This window comes from Rutidosis leptorrhynchoides, chromosome 3 (genome assembly GCF_046630445.1).
Source record: "Rutidosis leptorrhynchoides isolate AG116_Rl617_1_P2 chromosome 3, CSIRO_AGI_Rlap_v1, whole genome shotgun sequence".
NCBI lineage: Eukaryota > Viridiplantae > Streptophyta > Magnoliopsida > Asterales > Asteraceae > Rutidosis > Rutidosis leptorrhynchoides.
The window spans coordinates 669904622-669924972 of NC_092335.1; the positions used below are offsets into that span (position 1 = coordinate 669904622).

Here is a 20351-nt window from a genome sequence, read left to right on the forward strand (position 1 = left end):
TACTACATATTTCCTTATTATGTGCTATCGTTTGTAACATGTTTTGAATGTAATATATTGATGAATTATATACTCATTATTTGTTTCTCATATTTTTTTTGAAGTTCATGATGTATACTGCTGGAGTAAAAAATCAGTCAAATGGTGGAGATATTTGTATTGCAGATAGTGGTGCCACTCACACCATACTCAAATCTAAAAAATATTTCACAGACTTGAAAGCAACGGAAGGAACTATACATACTATATCAGGTCCTGTGGACTTAATAAAAGGAATGGGAAAGGCAAAATTCATGTTACCAAATGGTACGAATTTTCTGATAAATAATGCCTTATTTTCTCCCATGTCAAAGAGAAATTTGTTAAGTTTCTCTGACATATACCAAAATGGATATGATTATCAGTCAGTGACAACAGAAAATGAAAAATATTTAAGTATCACTGATAAGAATCGTGTAATTGAAAAACTACCAAGACTTCATTCTGGTTTACATTATACACATATAAATGTACCTGAAGTAAATGTGGTAGTTAAAGAAAAATTATGTGATCCTGTAATGATCAGTTTGTGGCATGAGAGATTAGGTCACCCAGGATCAACAATGATGAAAAGAATAATACAAAATACACATGGACATCCATTGGCGGATCAAAGGATCCCTCATGATGCACTTATCCCATGTACATCATGATCACTTGGAAAGTTGATAATAAGACCATCACCTCTTAAGGTTGAAAAAGAATCACCAATGTTTCTTGAAAGAATTCAAGGTGATATATGTGGACCAATTCATCCACCATGTGGACCATTTAGATATTTTATGGTTCTAATAGACGCATCTAGTAGATGGTCTCATGTTTGTCTATTATCAAGTCGAAATATGGCATTTGCAAAATTTCTTGCTCAAATTATTAAATTGAGAGCACATTTCCCTGATTATACTATTAAAAGGGTGAGACTAGATAATGCCGGTGAGTTTACGTCTCAAGCATTTAATAACTTTTGCATGTCTATTGGGATTATTGTTGAACATCCCGTTGCCCATGTGCATACACAAAATGGTTTAGCTGAATCATTAATTAAACGATTGCAGCTAATAGCTAGACCATTGATAATGCGAACAAAACTCCCAGTATCTGTATGGGGCCATGCAATTTTGCATGTTGCATCATTGATTCGCATTAGACCAAGCGCAAGTCATACATATTCTCCTTTGCAACTTGCTTTTGGTCATCAGCCAAATATTTCCCACCTTAGAACATTTGGTTGTGCGGTTTATGTCCCTATCGCACCACCACAACGCACTAAAATGGGTCCTCAAAGAAGGATGAGAATATATGTTGGATATGAAACATCTTCAATAATAAGATATATTGAACCCATGACGGGTGATGTTTTTACAGCACGTTTTGCTGATTGTCACTTTAATGAAACATTATTCCCTAGATTAGGGGGAGAAATAAAAAATAAAGAAAATGATGTTTCATGGTGTGAACCTCAATTAATGTATCTTGATCCTCGCACAAAAGAATGCGAGATCGAAGTTCAAAAAATAATGCATATGCAAGAACTTGCAAATAAATTGCCTGATGCATTTACAGATACAAAAAGAGTGACTAAATCATATATACCAGCAGCAAATGCTCCAGCTCGAATTGAAATTCCAAAAACTGGCAATAATATTATTCTTGAGTCTTTGCCACGCCAGAAACGTGGGAGACCAATTAGTTCCAAAGATAAAAATCCTCGGAAAAGAAAATCAGCTGATAATGAGGTAAAAGAAAGTGTTCAAGAAGAACTACAAATCAATACTCCTTCTGCAGAGGAGATTGATGATGTCAATACGGAATTTTCAATCAATTACGCACATTCAAAAATATTATGGAACCGAAATGAAATGAAAAATCTTGATGAGATATTTTCATATAATGTTGCATATGACATCATGAATGATGATGATGATCCAGAACCAAAATCTGTCATGGAATGTCAAAATAGACATGATTGGGATCATTGGAAAGGAGCAATACGAGCTGAATTTGAATCACTCAATAAAAGAAAAGTTTTCGGATCTATCATTCTCACACCTAAAGATGTGAAACCTGTGGGATATAGATGGGTTTTTGTGCGAAAAAGAAATGAGAAAAATGAAGTTACAAGGTATAAAGCTAGACTTGTAGCTCAAGGTTTTTCTCAAAGACCGGGAATTGATTATGAGGAAACTTATTCTCCTGTTATGAATGCAATTACTTTTAGATACTTAATCAGCCTGGCAGTTTCTGAAAATTTAGAAATGCATCTCATGGATGTTGTGACTGCTTATCTTTATGGATCACTTGATAGTGATATATATATGAAGATACCTGAAGGATTTAAGGTATCAGAAGCAACCAATGCAAAACCCAAAGAAATGTACTCAATCAAGTTACAAAGGTCTTTATATGGGTTGAAACAATCGGGTCGCATGTGGTATAAACGATTAAGTGATTACTTGATAAGCAAAGGGTATACCAATAATCTTATTTGCCCATGTGTTTTCATTAAGAAAACAACATCCGGATATGTGATCATAGCTGTTTATGTTGATGATCTTAATATCATAGGTACAAATAAAGAGATCCATGAAGCCATTCAACTTCTAAAGAAAGAATTTGAAATGAAAGATCTCGGAAAAACCAAGTATTGCCTTGGTTTACAAATTGAACATATGTCTAATGGTTTACTTGTACATCAAACAACATATACTGAAAAGATTTTAAAACGTTTTAATATGGACAAGGCAAAACCATTAAGTACTCCTATGGTTGTTAGATCACTTAATGTTGACACTGATCCATTTCGTCCCTGTGAAGATCATGAAGATATCCTGGGACCAGAAGTACCATATCTTAGTGCAATTGGAGCTCTTATGTATCTTACAAATTGTACACGACCTGACATTTCTTTTGCAGTTAATTTGTTGGCAAGGTTCAGCTCAGCTCCTACCAAAAGACACTGGAATGGGATCAAACACATATTTCGATACCTTCGAGGAACTACTGATTTAGGATTATTTTATTCTAACGAATCAAAACAAGATTTGGTTGGTTATGCAGATGCAGGTTATTTATCTGATCCACATAAAGCTAAATCTCAAAATGGATATGTATTCCTAAATGGAGGTACCGCAATATCATGGCGTTCTCAAAAACAAACACTTGTTGCAACATCATCAAATCATGCCGAAGTAATTGCATTACATGAAGCCAGTCGGGAATGTTTTTGGTTGAGATCAATGACACAACTCATTACTGATTCTTGTGGACTAGAACGCAATAAAAGTTCAACAACTATCTATGAAGATAATGTAGCTTGCATAACACAGATGAAAGAAGGGTATATCAAAAGTGACCGAACAAAACACATACCCCCTAGATTCTTCTCATACACTCAAAATCTCATTAAGGACAACCAGATTGAAATGAGATATGTTCAGTCCAGCAAAAACTCTGCTGACCTTTTCACCAAAGCACTTCCAACTGCTATTTTCAGAACACACGTTCATAATATTGGCATGAGGCATGTTCAGAAGATGTAACAACTCAGGCGTTGCCTACTTGAGGGGGAGTCAACTCTATGCTGCACTCTTTTTCCCTTAGCTAAAGTTTTATCCCAAAGGGTTTTCTTTAGCAAGGTTTTTAACGAGGCAGTACTAGTTATTCACTAATAAAATTATCATCCAAGGGGGAGTGTTATAAAAGTAATAATTGGATGATAATTTTATTATTATTATAGATATTGCATAGTATATTTTTTTGAGTATAAATAGGTGTGTTGAGTTAGAGTTTATTGTATGTATTTTTTGGTTAACAAAAACACACTCTCTCTCTAGATTCCAAATGCCACCAAACTCTCATTGTACATTTTTCTATAAATAAAAAACCAATTACTCATACCTTTTGTTCAACCTTTGTTTTCTCCGTTTTACAGTATCTCTATCTCTATATACCTTCTACAGTCAAGAACCACTAAAGGTAGTTATAAGCCTACTGAATTATAACAGTAATTAAATTTTGTACTTTAAATATCCAATATATCCAATGTTTTTTTAATGACGGTTAGAGTCACTGACAGGCTGGAACGCGATGTTGATACCCACCCACCGGATCATATTCTTGGTATGAATCATTAAAATTTTATCACCCCTCATGAAAAAATCTCACGACGAATCCATACAAGCATCACGTGTGGTAATACCCCCTCAGGTGAGGCCCGAACGCAAGACGTCGGAAACCTCCGAGGCTCATGAAATGGGCGGGGTAACAAGGGAAATTTTTCATTGAGTAAGAGTCGAACTCTTGACCTTTCATATGGGAAAGCAAGTCACTACCACTACGCCAACTCATTATTGTTATATTCGGTGTTAGTTTGTGACACCAACCATTTAAAATTCTTGCTCCGCCCCTGAGTAGTAGGATAGTTATAATAATTATGCTATTGATGTAAGCATTTGCATTTAGATACCTTGCTTTTTGCAATAAGATTTACAGATGTAGTTGCACAATACAAAAACAAATACGGAGTAATAAAAAGCGTATATCCGAAGAATCCAAGTCCGGGTCAGACCCGAACAATTCTTATATGAATAGGGTTTAGGGTTTATTCGTGTGTTTGTTTGTTTGCTTTCTCTCTCACTGAATTCAAACAACAAACACAAAAATGAGAGGAATGGAGTTATCATTGAATCAAACACAAAAAGTAAGACTAGAAAAAGCACTCGAATCACTCGATTCTGGAAACAGTTCCACCGCTTCCGTCACCGTCGCCGATATCATTCCGGTTAATCATGAAGACGGCGTTCTCAAGTACGTTTCCTAAACCCTAATTAATACTTACATAATTACATTCGCCTATACGTATATATACATACTACTTTATACAATTAGAAGTTTCAACAAATTAGCATATTGTACAATTAGAAGAACAACAATGAAAGCCTGCTAGTTTGTTGATATTAATGCTTCAATATTTTGTCAAACAGTTCAATTGAGATATAAACTTGTTAACTTTTATGATTTTAATTGTGATTTTAACTAGTTTTTGAGCATTTTAATAATGTACAGTATCTAACTATAATTATGTTTATTTTGTTTCTTTTTATTATATAATGTAAATAATGTAATGCGTATTTAGGAATAGATTTTTAATAAGAAGGCATTATGTATCTTGTTTGTGATGATTGTAATGTTATTTGTGTATAAAAAGTTTTAATTTTAATAAGAGAATGATGTATTGTTGTTGTTGTAATGCTATTTTGTGTGGTATTTTGTTACTTGTTGTTATTTATATTTATATTTTTTGTTGTAATAATTTAGGGGTCATGGGACTACTGAGCATGAGGGAGAAGTTGTGGCAACTGTATGTGGAGTAATCGAACGAGTAAATAAATTGGTTTACGTTCGTACATTAAGAGCAAGGTATTTGGGATACTGTTTATTTGAAGTGATCTTGTTAGAGTTACAGGTCGATGATGCGTTTAATAATGCTGTAGGTATAAACCTGAAGTTGGTGATATTATAGTAGGCCGCGTTATCGAAGTAAGTTACTATCGGATCTTAAGTTATTTATATGTCTACTTATTTTTATGATGTATTTATACGGACACTCTTATTAGCTTAATCGCTTATATATTCACGTCGTCTCAAATGGAACCATTAGTTACTTAGTAGTGGTTTGAAAGTTTTGGTTATCGAGTTTTACATTAAATTTTGATGATTGGAGGTTTTTCTTGATAAAGGTTGCTCCAAAGAGGTGGAGGTTGGAGATTAATTTTAGCCAAGATGCTATATTGATGCTTTCTTCGATGAATTTGCCTGATGGCATCCAGGTACATATCTCATACTATGTTGTGTGCTTCTGTTAATCTCAGTAATATCTTTTAATAATTGGTAATTGGAAAATTAGAAAATTCAATTTGGATCTTTGCAACTCTCAAGTTAAGAAATAATGCATAATGTCAAATGTCAATTGGCCTGCCCCTTGGGATGGTTTAAAGGATCAGGCGCCTGTAATGTGGTTCGGGTTTCTGCTCGAAAGCGCGTGTGTGCGTGGAAAATGATCGGGTGGGTGGGTTATTCCCCCGTCAGTGATTCCAAATACTTCCAAAAATAACAACTCAGTAATTTGCTCCGTGTATTATTAACTCTTGATGATGGATACATATCAACTTTGTTTCTGTGCTATCTCCAAACCTATCCCGATTGGTGCGGTTTTCACTTTTCTTTTCTTGTTCCATCAATTGCTAGAGACGGCGAACTGCGGTTGATGAGCTCAATATGCGTAGCATTTTTGAAGAGAATGATGTCATCTGTGTAAGTTCAACCTCTTTTTCTAGTATATTATTTTGCTATTTATTCGACAAAATTTTAGTTGATTGGCTGACACAGACTTCAAAACGGTATTCTTACTGCAATAATCGTATGGTAAATTTTTTGTTATAATAGGCTGAGGTACGCGATTTTATGCGAGACGGGACACTACAACTGCAAGCAAGGAGCCAAAAATATGGAAAGGTTTGTACTATAAGTTATATTGTTTGATGTCACTATCTTTAACATAATGAGATATGAAACAGTATATTGTACTATATCTGTAACACAGTTAGAAAAGGGTCAAATGCTTACAACATCTCCATATTTAGTGAAGAGGCGCAAACAACACTTTCACCACCTAGAACAATACGGAATCGACTTGATACTTGGATGTAACGGGTTCATATGGGTCGGTGAGCATGTTGAAGTCAAAGATAATATGGAAGAAGACGAACCTGGTAAACTTGACCTGCAGAACGAAAAGTACAAAACGTCATTGAGTCTTGAAGAACAAGAACAAGTTTATACTCCCTTGGAAACTCGACAAAATATTTGCAGGATTGCAAATGCTATTAGGGTATTGTCGACATTGGGTTTCAGTATCACCATTGATGTGATTTTGGAAATTGTTGATTTAAGCTCCGATAAGGGTATTGATATACATGAGATGCTTGGTGCTGAGTTTTGTGTTTTGGTTGCTGAAAAAGAAGCTGAACGGAGAAGCTCGACTACTCGAAGGAAACGATAGGTTCGAGTTTTGATGTCATTTGGTTATTTTTAAATTGTATTTCGAGAAAAAAGTAAACATAGTCTGTAATCATGAACAGAAAGTAATTTGTATTATTACTGATAGATTTTTAATGGGATCAGCTTGAATTTAATTATCGTCACATTTGTTTCAACATTTTTTTGCTGTGTTTCCATTTCATGAAATTTACGAGTTTCCATTACAGTTCATGTCTTAGGGTGTCGATAATTCGATATACACGGCTATTATGTGGTAACGTTTGTTGGACACCAAGAAAGGAGTTTTTCAGGGGCAGGGAGGGGCGTGCCCTACAATAAAAATGAATCTTGTAAGTCATTTGAGTAACCAACGCTTGATTTTTTGAATAAATCAAATCGAAGTCTATATAGATGAGATATTATCAAAATGGTAAAGACTTGCAAAATTTACAAGTAGTCATTGTTTAGGTCATATCTCTTTGACTCTTTCATACATATTCGCATTTAGTTGATTCAAAAGTTAAACGCTCGTACCTTAAAGGGCTACAAGTTTCTACTTTATGGTTACCTTAAATCTAGGTCCTCCGGTCCGAGAGAGGCCCTATCTAGGATATTACCAACATACTAAAATTTATATTGTACGCTAAAACATTTGGTCTTTATAATAATCATGTTATATCTTGCCCAGCTGATAAAATTCTACAATCTCTGTCACTGTTGGGGCCACCACAAACTCAAAGTACTGATGGAGAAACGCATCAAGTGAAACTAAACCTTACTTCGAGATAAGATTGATGGTTTTCAAAACCCGAGAATTCAAGCGTTTTATGCAAAACTGTATGCTACCCACTCGTAGCTCTTGTCTCTTTAATCGTTTGATAGCGATAACGATCAGCCATATTGGATAAATTAGTTGAGTTACTAAGAAATGTATGATAACTTTATTGTTGGACGTTGAAATATAGGTAAATACATGAAGAAAACAAACAAAATAAAATAAGAGGACTAAACATGATAAAATGTAATTTATAGAGGTTGATGTTGCATACAACCATAGTCACGGGGCTAAATTTACAATCAAGTCACATAACAATATCCGGTATCAAACACACTTTCGCAAATCCAACTAAGCCCCTGCCGTGTTACTCCTCCGGTCACCGGCGTTTTCCGATTGTTTTACCGGTAATTTCTTCCCTCAATTCTTCTGTCTGTAGTTAACTTTCTGTATTTCATTTTACGAGTTTAATTTATGAAAACTGTATATTGCTATATGTTTTATTGCGTAATTTGGACTCAATTTACGTCGATAGTTACCTTAGGGTTTTGAATTGTTTCATTTCAATGGTTCATGTAAACAAATGATTTTTCTTCTTCATGTATTCCTTTTTTTAGTTTGTACATGAACTGGATTTGATGGTAGAATTCATGTCTGTATGTTTAATGTACTGATGCAATAGTTGCATTTTCATATTTGTTGTGAATTATTGACCTTAAATCATCTGTAATACTTAATGAGCCACCAATAATTGTAATTTTTAGTATGTTCAATGTGCTGTTAGAAAAATTGCATCTTTTGTTGGTGTTTATCCTTGGGTTTTTTATCTTCCTGTTTATATTTTATTTATGGCTATTATCTTCACTTATTAACAGTTCAATAGATAACTATACCTTTATTACTGGCATTATCATAATTTTTATTTTTATTTTTTTTAATTTTTTTTTAATTTTTTATTATTATTATTTTTTAATTTTTTTGTAATTGTTACATTTCCATGTCATTGTAAAGAGTGGTTTTTTTTATTTATTATATAGTACTCGTTTCAAGCACAAGACTTCTAATTTGGAAGCTTTAGGGTGCAGATTCTTTTGGATTTGCAGTAAGCATGAAGATCGTAGGCTATAATTACATTCCAAAATCAAGTATGTTAATTGTGCGTCACGAGATGTCCACTCTTACAATTTCAAATCCCCAAACAGCTGCCACATCAACTTTTTTGAATCAAAAGAGAATAAATTTTATCAAGAATTTGCAGTGTTCTATTTCCAGTAGATCATATACATCCCGTTCAGTAGTTTCGCCCACTTCAAAGTCAGACTCTGCACGTACGAGTCGAAAACAAGGAGGATCAGGATCCTCGTCTTTATATGGACGTGCTAGCTTATTAGAGATGAAAAACGAGAGAATCGCAAATCGAGCCCGTGTTTATGAATTTCTAAAAAGTATCGGTATTGAACCAGACGAGCTTGATGGTTTGGAGCTTCCAGTTACAGTTGACGTTATGAAAGAGCGTGTTGATTTTCTTCACACGTTAGGGTTAACAGTTGAAGACATAAATAATTATCCTCTTGTTCTTGGTTGTAGTGTCAAGAAAAACATGATCCCTGTTCTTGATTATTTGGGTAAATTGGGCGTTAAAAGATCTACATTAACCGATTTCTTAAGAAGATATCCACAAGTTCTTCATGCTAGTGTTGTTGTTGATCTTGCTCCGGTTGTTAAATATCTCGAGGGCATGGATATTAAACCAAACGACATCCCTCGAGTTCTTGAAAAGTATCCCGAGGTGTTGGGGTATAAACTCGAGGGTACAATGAGTACATCGGTGGCTTATTTGGTTGGAATTGGAGTTGCAAGACGAGAAATCGGTGGGGTTTTGACTAGATATCCAGAAATTTTAGGAATGAGAGTTGGGAGAGTGATTAAACCGTTCGTTGAATATCTCGGAAGTTTAGGAATCCCGACTTTAGCAGTTGCTCGATTGATCGAACAACGACCTCACATACTTGGGTTCGGATTAGAAGATAAAATCAAACCAAATGTAAAGTTTTTAACCGAATTTGGGGTCCGGGAAACATCTATTTCGTCTGTAATTGCACAATATCCTGAAATTTTAGGACTGGATCTTGGCTCAAGGCTACAAAAACAACAAAGTTTTTTCAACTCTGTTATCGATTTCAACCGTGAAGATTTCGGGAAAGTTATAGAGAAAATGCCGCAGATTGTAAGTTTGACTAACGCACCTGTGGTCAAGCATGTTGACTTTTTAAAAGCTTGCGGATTCTCGTTGGATCAAGTGAAAAAGATGGTTATCGGTTGTCCACAATTACTTGCTTTGAATATGGATATAATGAAACTCAATTTCGATTATTTTCAAAGCAAGATGGGGCGGGATTTGGATGAGTTGGTCGAGTTTCCAGCATTTTTCACTTATGGTTTGGAGTCGACTATAAGACCAAGGCATCGGATGGTTTCAAAGAAGGGACTTAAATGTTCACTTGCATGGCTACTTAACTGCTCTGATGCGAAATTTGAGCAAAGGATGAATTATGACACGATAGATATGGAGGAGATGGAAGATGATTCATCGTTTGATATGAACACTTTGATGGAACCTAGAAATCATGAATCAGATTCTGAGTATGATGATGATAGTGATGAAGAGTACTTGTAGTTCATATTAAGTTTTATTGAATTTATAGGGCATTGTAATACATCATGAGGTTAGATTATATAATCTACAAGTTTTGTTGTAATTTGACATTTTAAGTTTGTTGAATTTACATATATCAAGTTTTGGAGAAATATGAAAAATTGCAGATTATATCATCACTGTCTTGGAGAAATATGAAATTCAGTATTGAGTATTTGAGTGTTTGACTTTTGACTTTTAAATTGCAGATTATATCATCACTATCTTTGAGTACCTGTAGTTCATATTAAGTTTTATCATTAGGTCCCATGAAATTGCAGCTTTGATCACTGCCTTAGAATGTTTGACATTGAAAGTCAACATGGTAAAGTCAACGATTACTCTTTGTATGAATTTTGGTTGAAGCTTCTCTTGGCAACTAGAGAATACAAATGATATTAAAACTCACAAACGACAAACCAATCAACAATGCTTCGTTTTCATTATAAAATTGCAGAAGGTATACATTTCATTCTACACAATGTAAACTTACATACAAAGCCTATGCAATTACAACATTACATCACATAGGGAATGAATATCCATATACATTTTTTTTCTAGCCTATTGTAAGTATGAAGTTCCAAATTTCAGCTGTTTTTTTTCAGAAAGATCTTCACAGCGAATCTTGATCATTTTTCTGTAGCCACCCAAGCTGCATAAAACATTTAATCAAATATACTAGTAGTTAGTTAACAGACAGACTGTTATTAACATAGTGAGTGTCTGTTTCAAGTTTGATTTTTATATATATATATATATATTTTTTTTTTTTATTTGTGTAATTAATATGGAAATGGAAGTTGAATGTGATGTGCCAGACATACTACCTTCCATGCATACATAGCAAAAAAGGCTACAGTATCTGCAGACCAAACGAGCGCAAAAGATTTCAAGAAAAACGGGATGGTAACATTCAGCAATGGGACAAGAAGAAACAGATAGTTGAGAGCTTCCTTCTCATTTTTTGAGCAATCTCGTGCACGAAGAGAAGGAATAGCTGTACAAAGTCAAACTTTCAACATCACGGTACAACTAAAAATAAAACAATGCGACTTAAATAACAGGTTGGGTAGGTTATGAAACTGGTAAAAAAAAACTTTGGTCAATATGGGTAGCTATTAAGTTGGGTCGAAACAGTAGGGTCAACACCCAACAATTATTTGGTCAGTTTTTCATTAAATAATAATGTAATGCATACAACATAATAATCAGTTAACTCTTCTTACTAGTTTTAAAATTAAGTTGTACTGTAAATTGGTTTGGTTGGGTAACTATGACCCGTTCTACCCATTTAACCCTTTTCATTTTAGCTATGTTCATTGATTTTTTTAGGAGTACATATATCCTATCAATCTCCATAAATCAGGTTACACAACTTGCTGCAGATGCAGGGGCGGAGCCAGGATTGATGGTCAGTGGTGTCACCGGTTAAAACTCAAAAAAATTTCTACTAGATGTCTTATTTCAGTGGTGTCACTAAAAAAAATTTACACTATCCATTGGTGTCGCAAGTTAAAAACCCAAATTTTTTTCCACTACATCGCGTATTTCAGTGGTGTCCCGTGCCCACCTTGGACTCTACATAGCTACGCCTCTGTGCAGATGTATATAATAAGATTAGAAAGTGGTATGTACTTACTGAACATCCAAATTGACCACATCCCCATTAATCTCCATAAATCAGGTTCATTTGAAGGGAATATAAGGTTAAAAGACAGGGCCCCACCTACCAACATTGATGCGTACGCTTGAACCTCAAAAACGGTGTATAATGTTGACCCAGGTACCGCTGGGTTCTTTGAAGCTGTCGACGCCCTGGGTGCAAACGTTGCAGCTGTTTTCTGGACAACCTGTTAGAAGTATAGAAAAACCACATAGAGATAAGATTCAGGGCCGTCTCATTAATTTACAAGTCCATGTTCGAAATATAAAATTGGGCAGTTATAGACGTTCATTTTTTAAATAAATATAAAAATGTAATACTACTAAAACATTATCATCATTATAAATAAAAAACAAGTTATCATTGTTTCCGAAACCTCTCACTCAAAATCATTTCTGACTAGAACAATTTGGGTCGAATTTTTTTTTTTTTTTTTTTTTTTGCTGTAGGTTATTTTTTACTTGTACTAATAGCAAAACAAACAAGTATAAAGAATTTTTTAAAATTTTGGGCCATGTTTGATGGCCTATCTTGCACATACTGTAAGAGAGATTAAGACACCCTGATAGGATTCTGATCATCTTTGCATAAAATAATTTACACAAGGATTATATAACACTAAAAACATATGCAAGTTGAACAAGTTTTTTGCAATTATTTTTTAAGTTAATCATTCATAAATCATAAATATGTTTGAGCTTATATATGGGAATGGGAGTACCTTTTTAAGGTCTTTCTCTATATCTGCACTACTAGATGAAGTTGTGCCAACTGAACTCTTGTTTAGTAGTTCCTGTTGATTGCTTTCATTATCATCAACTGTTGTTTTTGCATCCAACTCATTTGAAGATGATGATGATGATGCACTAACAACATTAAAGTAACTAGTGCCTCCAATTCTGGGATTTAATCTAACAAATGAAGAAGAAGGATTAATGGAAAAGAAATTGGATGTTGGGAGTAAAGTATTCATGTTCTGAAGGAAGAACAAAGGGAGGGGGATAAGGAAGGGGAGGTGTAGATTGTGTCAAGTATTCATGTTCTGATTACATTAATTTACTGTCTAGACCCTGTAGTTGGGATAAGTTGCTAAAAGTTAACCAAGTCTTAAAAGTTCGTATTTTGAGCCCGGTTCTATAACTCATACACCCACTATCACAAATTAATTTAGGAATAAATTGTTCTATCCCATGATTTAATACATTAAACTTATAGTTGAAATAGTCACCTATATAGCGTTAACCTAATGATCCTTTAGCAATGAGTATATTAATATATAGATATATTAATATATAGACTACTCAACTGTTGCATATAGTGAATCAATTAAAGTAATTATCCTTACATAATACCAATAGATAGTGTTCTTGAGAGTAATCATATTAGTGTATTGACCGGTCAATATGAATGTAGTGTTCTTGATATTGGTCTCGTTGAATGTATTGACCGGTTAATATGATCAAATACAATGTACTCAAAGCACTTGCATTAATAGAGCAGTGGTACATCGAGGTTTTCGGGTTCATGGGATGAGAACGTTGTGTGTTCTAATCCAGGAGGAGTCATCCTCAAATTGTGCTTTATGTACAGTTAATTTAGGGTTTCTCCTAAACAGTTTTCTCTAAATTGTGCTTTCTGAGCATTTAATATGGGGTTTCCTTTTGATACGTGATACATATATGATTGGGTAGGTGACTTTTGCCCCCTCGCTAACTTTTAACATGTTTAAAAAAAAATTACAATGTACTCGATACTTAATATATTCATATGTTGAATTGCCCCTTTCTTTTGTGGAATATTTTATGACAGCATGTTTATATGCTAATTGGTCGTTATAAGCTCAAATTATCTATTTAGCAAGTACTGACATTGTGTAGTTGAGGTCAATATGTGTATATACATTTTTTTTTTTTTGAGAGTTTTAGTAGATTTCGAATAAATAGAGTATCATACAAATTAACATTGTGTTGTAGCTCATGTGGTAGCGGTCTGTCTCTCTTAGCTAGAGGTCAGGAGTTCGACGCTCGTGATATACAACATTGCACACAATGTTGCCCCTTTACCCTTGGATTTTCACCCAAGGGTGTCTTCCACACATCGCGTTGCCAGGGCAGTGGGGGAGGGGGAGTTTTACCGCCCATGCCCCCGGATTGGGCCGGGTTTCCTTCTGGGCAGCAGTTGGGGGCGGGTTATGCAACTGCAGGGAGATGAACGTGTGGGTGATTAAGTCCCTCTGGGTGATCCCGTACTGCTATAAAAAAAAAAAACAAAAGTATCATACAAATTTGAGTAACTTTACTAATTGCCTTCTGTAGCTACATTTATATCTCAGATGTGTAATAGCTCCACCGATAGAAAAACCTCGTCATGTTCATCCTTACCTTTTTTCGAAAGTCAGTATATTTATTAATAAACCAACGAAGACACAGAGAGTATTTTTTGCTCACTATACTCGGCAGAACACTAAATATGTTTACAACATCGCAACACAATACACTCGAATGCTAAAAGGTGTTAAGGTGCCAAGGTAGCAACTCAATAATAGCACCATAACTATGCATTACGAGATGAACACTTGCGGATTATGAAGCCAATTATGCCAATCAATAGTCTTTGAAGACCTCATTTAGTGCGACCGGGACATTCCAACTTTTATTTTTGAAGACCTTTTGATTGCGTTATTCCAAATTAAGTAACAACACAACCACACCACCGCTTGTCAAATACATTTACCCAAATCCGAACTTGGTTGCCTCGAATTATCTTGAAAAAGTTCACCAACATTAACAAAGTGAAACACCACCGCACCCCCACCAATCGAAGACTTTACACCACATCATACACTTGTGAACATAAGATGAGGGAGTGATCCACCGATTCTATATCTTCATCATATAGAGGACAACGAACCGAGTGCAGATCAATACCTCTCTTATTCAATTCCGACAAGACCGGAAGCCGCTTCCTCCTAGCTCTCCACACAAACAATAAACAATACCTTTTTAGGGACCAAATTGTATCTTAGAGTTTCACGTGAATAAGGACCTCCACTAAGTACCTTCGTATTAATAAGTCTGAAAGAATGTTTGTTGTGAATAACCTGTTACCACTTGCTATCCAACTCCACGAATTAGCCATTTATGGGCTGATAACAGTTGCATTTAGAAAAGCATTAAGCTCTTCCAACTCGCCATATGCTCGACCTGCTGGAAGTCGAGATCAACACCAATTCCTAACACATTTCGAGCCATCCCACAAAAGTCTTTGTTTGACCAAAGCTGATAAATTAGTCTCCATGCATGATGATCTTTTGAATTTGTTTTTCAGCATGTCGTTTCCAAGCCGTACATTATTCTAAAATGAAGTATAGCCCCATCACCTATAACAATGACAAAATAGTTCCTGAAAGGTAAACCAAGTGTTTTTATACAACAATCTGTTTTAATAATGTTAGTCCATACGGAATGATATGAACCACAACGCAAAGGATCATTAGTTAATAGACCACCCGACATACCAGGGGCGATTCTAAGTATAGACCAGTAAGGTCACGGGACACCGCTAATTTGAAATTTTTTAGTAGAAACTACTCTGTAAATTGTATAGGACACCATTAGATTTAAATGTATGACCCCATATATATTTTTCAAATCTATAGTTTTTCTTTTGAATTGGGCTTTTTTGCTCAGTTGGTCCCTCTATTATACCCCAAATCGCTGGTTTGGTCCCTCAGTTTTTAATTTGGCAATCAGAGTCCCTTTATTATTTTAATTTTGCAATTGGAGTCCCTCCGTCAACTGGACATCCAAATCGAACGTTAACTCTCATCATGTGAGTTACACGTGATGGGTATTATCGGAATTAAATTTTTTTTTTTTGGTATTTAATAACGCCAACGGGTAAGGTCCCCACTTTCATCCTCCGCTTTTCACTCTCTTCTCACTTGAAACCCTAATTCATTTACATAACGTATTAATCAGAAATTGGAGCTACAAATCGATAACAATGGAATGCTGGTGTGGTCGACCTTGTGTAATTCGAATATCTGGCACTGAATCTAACCCTGGACGTCGATTCTATACATGTGAAAAAAAGGTAAGATTGTTTATGTTGTTTCGAATTTTATGAAATAATTAACAAGATGTTAGCATTTCCTGTTTATGTTGTTGCTCAGATCACTAGGTGCGACTTCTTTGCTTGGTATGATCCTCCAAATACAATCAATGCCCTAGCTACACTTATGAATGCCAAAATGGAAGTGGATGAAAAGCTCAAAGATGCAGAAAAAAGAGAGACGAATTGGAAGATGATGTGTATATTTAGCTGGATTGTGTTTGGTATTTATTTTTTTAGTCATTGAAATTGTGGTGTATGTATGATGTACTTTGTAAAATGGTAATGGTAATGGAATGAAGCTTGTTTTGTTAAATTTTGCATCTGTTTTATATCTGTATCAGTAACCTTACAACACAAGACAATGACTCCAAGTGTAGACAATAAATTGTAACCAAAGTCATACAGTGTAACCAAAAACACAAGACAATACATTGTAACTAAAGTGAAATGACAAACATACAGACAATACATTGTAACTAAAGTGAAATGACAAACATACAAGCATTACCAAATGTCATAGATTCCAAAAGTCAACATAAGTACGTAGTACCAGTTACCAAATGTGCTTAAACTTACCAAAAGACAACAACACACCTTAATAAAATACAAACATTGTACCAAGTCACATAACAAGTTTTAAGTAGACATAAAACACATGATTAAAACACAAACCACCACCAACATTCACTTCTTCTTCTTCCCTTTTCCAACTACCATTGTCTTCTTTGAAGGAGATAGCTTAACTTTCACTGTCTTTTTTGTCCACTTGTTATCCACATTCCCACTTCTTTTCTTCTCACCTGTACAAGTACTCTTATTGTGTCCATAAGTACCACATGTGCCACACTTCTTTAGCTTGCCTATAAATATTAACAAAATAAATACCATATTAATTGAAATGGTACTAGATGTAATTAATAAATAAAATGAGCATACCTTTTGAGCTAAGTTTACCACTATCACCAATGACATCAACTTCATTTTTGGACAACCTTCTTTTCTTTTTTGGACGACCAGGTGTGGAAATAGTCTTTGGTGATACCAGAGTGAACATGCCTTCTGCCTTTGGCCATAAGCTTCTCCCATTCAATGGCTCAATGGTGTATTGGTAAGTTTTGATCCATGTATCTAACAAATACACTGGATGAACCCATGTTTCTGGTTCACCAGTTTCCAAACCATTTTCACTCATGTTATAAAACACTGCAATTGCATGCTTACAAGGTATCCCTGTTAGTTCCCACTTTCTACAAGCACATGATCTAGTCTCCATATCCACAACATATTGATTAACTTTTCCACTCACTTGGTACCTTTGATCTCCACCCCATAAGACAGTACACTGGTGAGCCTCAGATTTGATTTTCTCAAACAATTTGGTGGCTGCAGGTGTTAAAGGGCCATTAGTCTTGGAAATGTTTTTCTTTACATTAACAATTCTCTTCATGCAATACTCTCGGATGTATTCTAAAGCTGTAACTATGGGTTTGTCACGTGCATCAACTAACCATCTGTTGAAACACTCACACATGTTACTGAGCAACACATCTGATACAGCCCTTCCTGTAAAATGACTCCTTGCCCACTGATGGGCAGGAATTTTAGCTAACCAAACAAAAGCTTCATTATCAAACTCTTTCAATTGTTGCATAGCCTGCTCAAACTCAGGAACTGTTGTTACACTAGCACATCTCCACAAGTGATTCTTATAAGCAACACCCCTGAAATCCCCTTTCATATTCCCATGAATATGTCTAAGGCAATGTCTATGCTCAGCACAAGGAAACACATTTGTAACAGCTTGTATTAAACCCTAACAGCATAAAACAATAAAAGTTAAAGTAACTAACCATTAACAAATGTAATGTAATTAAATTAAATATGAATTAAACAAGTAATTTTTACCTTTTGCCTGTCACTGATAAAAGTAAAGTTAGAATTGGTAGACAAGTCAAGATCTTGACCCAAGCACTCTAAGAACCAAGTCCAGGATGAACCACACTCTTGTTCAACAATGGCATATGCTACAGGATATATGCCATTGTTTGAATCAACCCCTACAGCACTCAAAATACAACCAGTTGCAGGTTGTTTCATAAAAGCACCATCCAACCCAAGTAGATCTCTACCTATTGCTTTAAAACCCTTCTTCAATGGTCCCAAACAAATGTAAATTCTCTTGAAAACCCTAGTTTCAGACTTTAGGGTTCCTGGCTCAACCTCAAACTTAACAGTAGTATCAACATTACCTCTCTTTAATTCACAAACATAATCTCTGAGCTCAGCATACTGAGATTTATAATCCCCTTGAATCATCTTTGTTGCCTTTCTCACAGCACGATATGCTTTATGCTCACTGATGATTAATTCAGTTTCTGTTTCCAAATATGATCTGACAGCTTTAATTGGTATCTTTGGATTCTTTTGAATTTGAGGTACCAACCGATTTGATAAAAATTGGTAAGTGCAGAATTTTAGTATTCTTGCAGGTTGACATTCATGTTGGTGTCTGTAGGTTCTAACCTCCCATTCTTCACTATCTTTTTCTTTGGATACCAACAACACCCACTCACAAACAATGTGTAATTCCCTTTTTGCCCATTTGTTAGTCTTCCCACTACAAGATTCCCCTGCTTTTTTAATTTGACTAGTCACTTTGTCTTTACTCTTCCCAACTACACCACCTTTAACTCTTAAGTTACTGGGCCCCACATCACATTTTGTCTTCTTTGACAAATCACTTTGACTAACTATCTCACCACCTTTTGAATTTATACACAACCCTTCACATTTAACCCTAATTCTTCTTTTGTCATTCTTAATAATAACTAGCTTTCTCCTAGTTTCAATAGCATGCATTCTCACAGCTTCCCTAACCTCTGATTTACTTTCAAACTTTTGTCCAAGATAGAAGAAAGTTTTTCCCACTTGAACACTACCTTCAACCTCCTTTTTATGATTACAAATTCTCTTCTTCCTTACCCCTTCTTCATCACTTTGAGAATCATAGCTTTCAAAACCATCATTGTTCAACACTTCCAATTCTGTACCCTCAATATTGACCTCATCATCTTCAAATGAGTTACAGCCATTTCCCATAAACTCTACATTCTTATCAATGTTAAAATTAAAATCTTTCATCTCTACATGAACATCCAAAATCTCATTTTCATCATCAACAATGTAATCACTATCCTCAGAGTCACTACCTTCACTGTTATCACCCTCTACTAAGCTCCCATCACTGTGAACACCACCAACTACTAAGTTATCATTATTAATTTGTTCTGACCATAACCTCTTCCCTTTAATATCCTCATGTTCAGCATACACATCAATTTGCCTATAAATCACATCACCATCTTCTAGACAACTAAGCAAATAGTCCCTATGTTCATTATCATTTAAAAGATTTAACCCAGTATCCATGTTTGTATTGGGTTTAAGAAAACGATATACCACAGACCTGGTGGGATCATAACCTAATTCTTGCATGACTGAATCCAGTTGTCCTAAACAAAACTTTTCAATGTCAAAACAATCAATGTAATCAGTTTTACCTTCTGTGTACACAACTTCACTACCCATTCTAAAATATCCACCATGATGTAACACAATCGTGAACAAATCAGGGTATACATCTGAAAAATGTGTAAAAAATTAAAGTTAACAAAACAATTACCTAATAATATTTAGGGTTCCACAGAATTATGAGCTTTGGGTGCATAAAACATACCGTATAATTGGTCGATAGCCTTTTGATTAGTTTCTGATGTACGAATAGTCCATGAATCATCCATTGAATCATCCATTGATAATCAATTTTGCTTTTAGGTTTTACTTCGTGGTTAACACTATTTGGAGGGATGAGTGTGAAAATCGGTGGATAAAAGTGGGGGACCATACCCGTTTGGGTTTATTCAGTACCAAGAATTAAAATTAATTCCGATATTACCCATCACGTGTAACTCACGTGATGGGAGTTAACGTTCGATTTGGATGTCCGTTAGACGGAAGACTCC

General features: G+C 35.0%; 4 protein-coding genes across 6 annotated transcripts; 2 read left to right on the forward strand and 2 right to left on the reverse strand.

Annotated features, from left to right (window-relative positions):
- Window positions 1-4565: 4565 nt before the first annotated feature.
- LOC139899342 (exosome complex component RRP4 homolog) lies at window positions 4566-7232 on the forward strand. The gene is made up of 7 exons (XM_071882173.1): window positions 4566-4845; window positions 5356-5457; window positions 5532-5577; window positions 5778-5867; window positions 6286-6351; window positions 6484-6552; window positions 6641-7232. The coding sequence occupies exons 1-7, from the start codon at window positions 4700-4702 to the stop codon at window positions 7097-7099; spliced, it is 978 nt and encodes a 325-aa protein (XP_071738274.1). The 5' UTR covers window positions 4566-4699; the 3' UTR covers window positions 7100-7232.
- Window positions 7233-8182: 950 nt separating this feature from the next.
- LOC139899343 (transcription termination factor MTERF4, chloroplastic) lies at window positions 8183-10684 on the forward strand. Of its 3 annotated transcripts, none has more exons than XM_071882174.1 (2): window positions 8183-8259; window positions 8938-10684. In XM_071882174.1, exon 2 carries the CDS (start codon window positions 8961-8963, stop codon window positions 10527-10529), a length of 1569 nt encoding a protein of 522 aa, XP_071738275.1. In that variant the 5' UTR covers window positions 8183-8259; window positions 8938-8960; the 3' UTR covers window positions 10530-10684. The 3 variants fall into 3 exon arrangements, with proteins under 3 accessions (XP_071738275.1, XP_071738276.1, XP_071738277.1); XM_071882175.1 differs by having other exon boundaries at window positions 8201-8259; window positions 8931-10684; XM_071882176.1 differs by having other exon boundaries at window positions 8223-8259; window positions 8890-10684.
- Window positions 10685-10964: 280 nt separating this feature from the next.
- Window positions 10965-13221, reverse strand: LOC139899345 (protein RESISTANCE TO PHYTOPHTHORA 1, chloroplastic). Its single transcript, XM_071882177.1, has 4 exons — window positions 12935-13221; window positions 12190-12400; window positions 11378-11547; window positions 10965-11202 (listed from the first exon to the last, which is right to left on the reverse strand). Exons 1-4 carry the CDS (start codon window positions 13184-13186, stop codon window positions 11164-11166), a joined length of 672 nt encoding a protein of 223 aa, XP_071738278.1. The 5' UTR covers window positions 13187-13221; the 3' UTR covers window positions 10965-11163.
- A 3612-nt stretch (window positions 13222-16833) lies between these two features.
- On the reverse strand, window positions 16834-20141 carry LOC139902614 (uncharacterized). The gene is made up of 4 exons (XM_071885222.1): window positions 20066-20141; window positions 18235-19970; window positions 17266-18142; window positions 16834-17189 (listed from the first exon to the last, which is right to left on the reverse strand). Exons 1-4 carry the CDS (start codon window positions 20139-20141, stop codon window positions 17014-17016), a joined length of 2865 nt encoding a protein of 954 aa, XP_071741323.1. The 3' UTR covers window positions 16834-17013.
- Between the last annotated feature and the right edge of the window lie 210 nt (window positions 20142-20351).

Excerpts from the sequence above, each read along its gene's own strand:
- LOC139899343 (XM_071882174.1), top strand. The coding sequence starts at position 8,961 with ATGAAGATCGTAGGCTATAATTACATTCCAAAATCAAGTATGTTAATT.
- LOC139902614 (XM_071885222.1), bottom strand. The coding sequence starts at position 20,141 with ATGGATGATTCAATGGATGATTCATGGACTATTCGTACATCAGAAACT. Across the intron at positions 19,971-20,065 it reads GGCTATCGACCAATTATACG|ATGTATACCCTGATTTGTTC; the intron begins GTATGTTTTATG and ends CACATTTTTCAG. Across the intron at positions 17,190-17,265 it reads TGGTAAACTTAGCTCAAAAG|GCAAGCTAAAGAAGTGTGGC; the intron begins GTATGCTCATTT and ends TAATATTTATAG.
- LOC139899345 (XM_071882177.1), bottom strand. The coding sequence starts at position 13,186 with ATGAATACTTTACTCCCAACATCCAATTTCTTTTCCATTAATCCTTCT. Across the intron at positions 12,401-12,934 it reads TAGAGAAAGACCTTAAAAAG|GTTGTCCAGAAAACAGCTGC; the intron begins GTACTCCCATTC and ends TACTTCTAACAG. Across the intron at positions 11,548-12,189 it reads GTGGTCAATTTGGATGTTCA|CTATTCCTTCTCTTCGTGCA; the intron begins GTAAGTACATAC and ends GACTTTGTACAG.
- LOC139899342 (XM_071882173.1), top strand. The coding sequence starts at position 4,700 with ATGAGAGGAATGGAGTTATCATTGAATCAAACACAAAAAGTAAGACTA. Across the intron at positions 5,868-6,285 it reads ATTTGCCTGATGGCATCCAG|AGACGGCGAACTGCGGTTGA; the intron begins GTACATATCTCA and ends ATCAATTGCTAG. Across the intron at positions 6,352-6,483 it reads AAGAGAATGATGTCATCTGT|GCTGAGGTACGCGATTTTAT; the intron begins GTAAGTTCAACC and ends TTGTTATAATAG.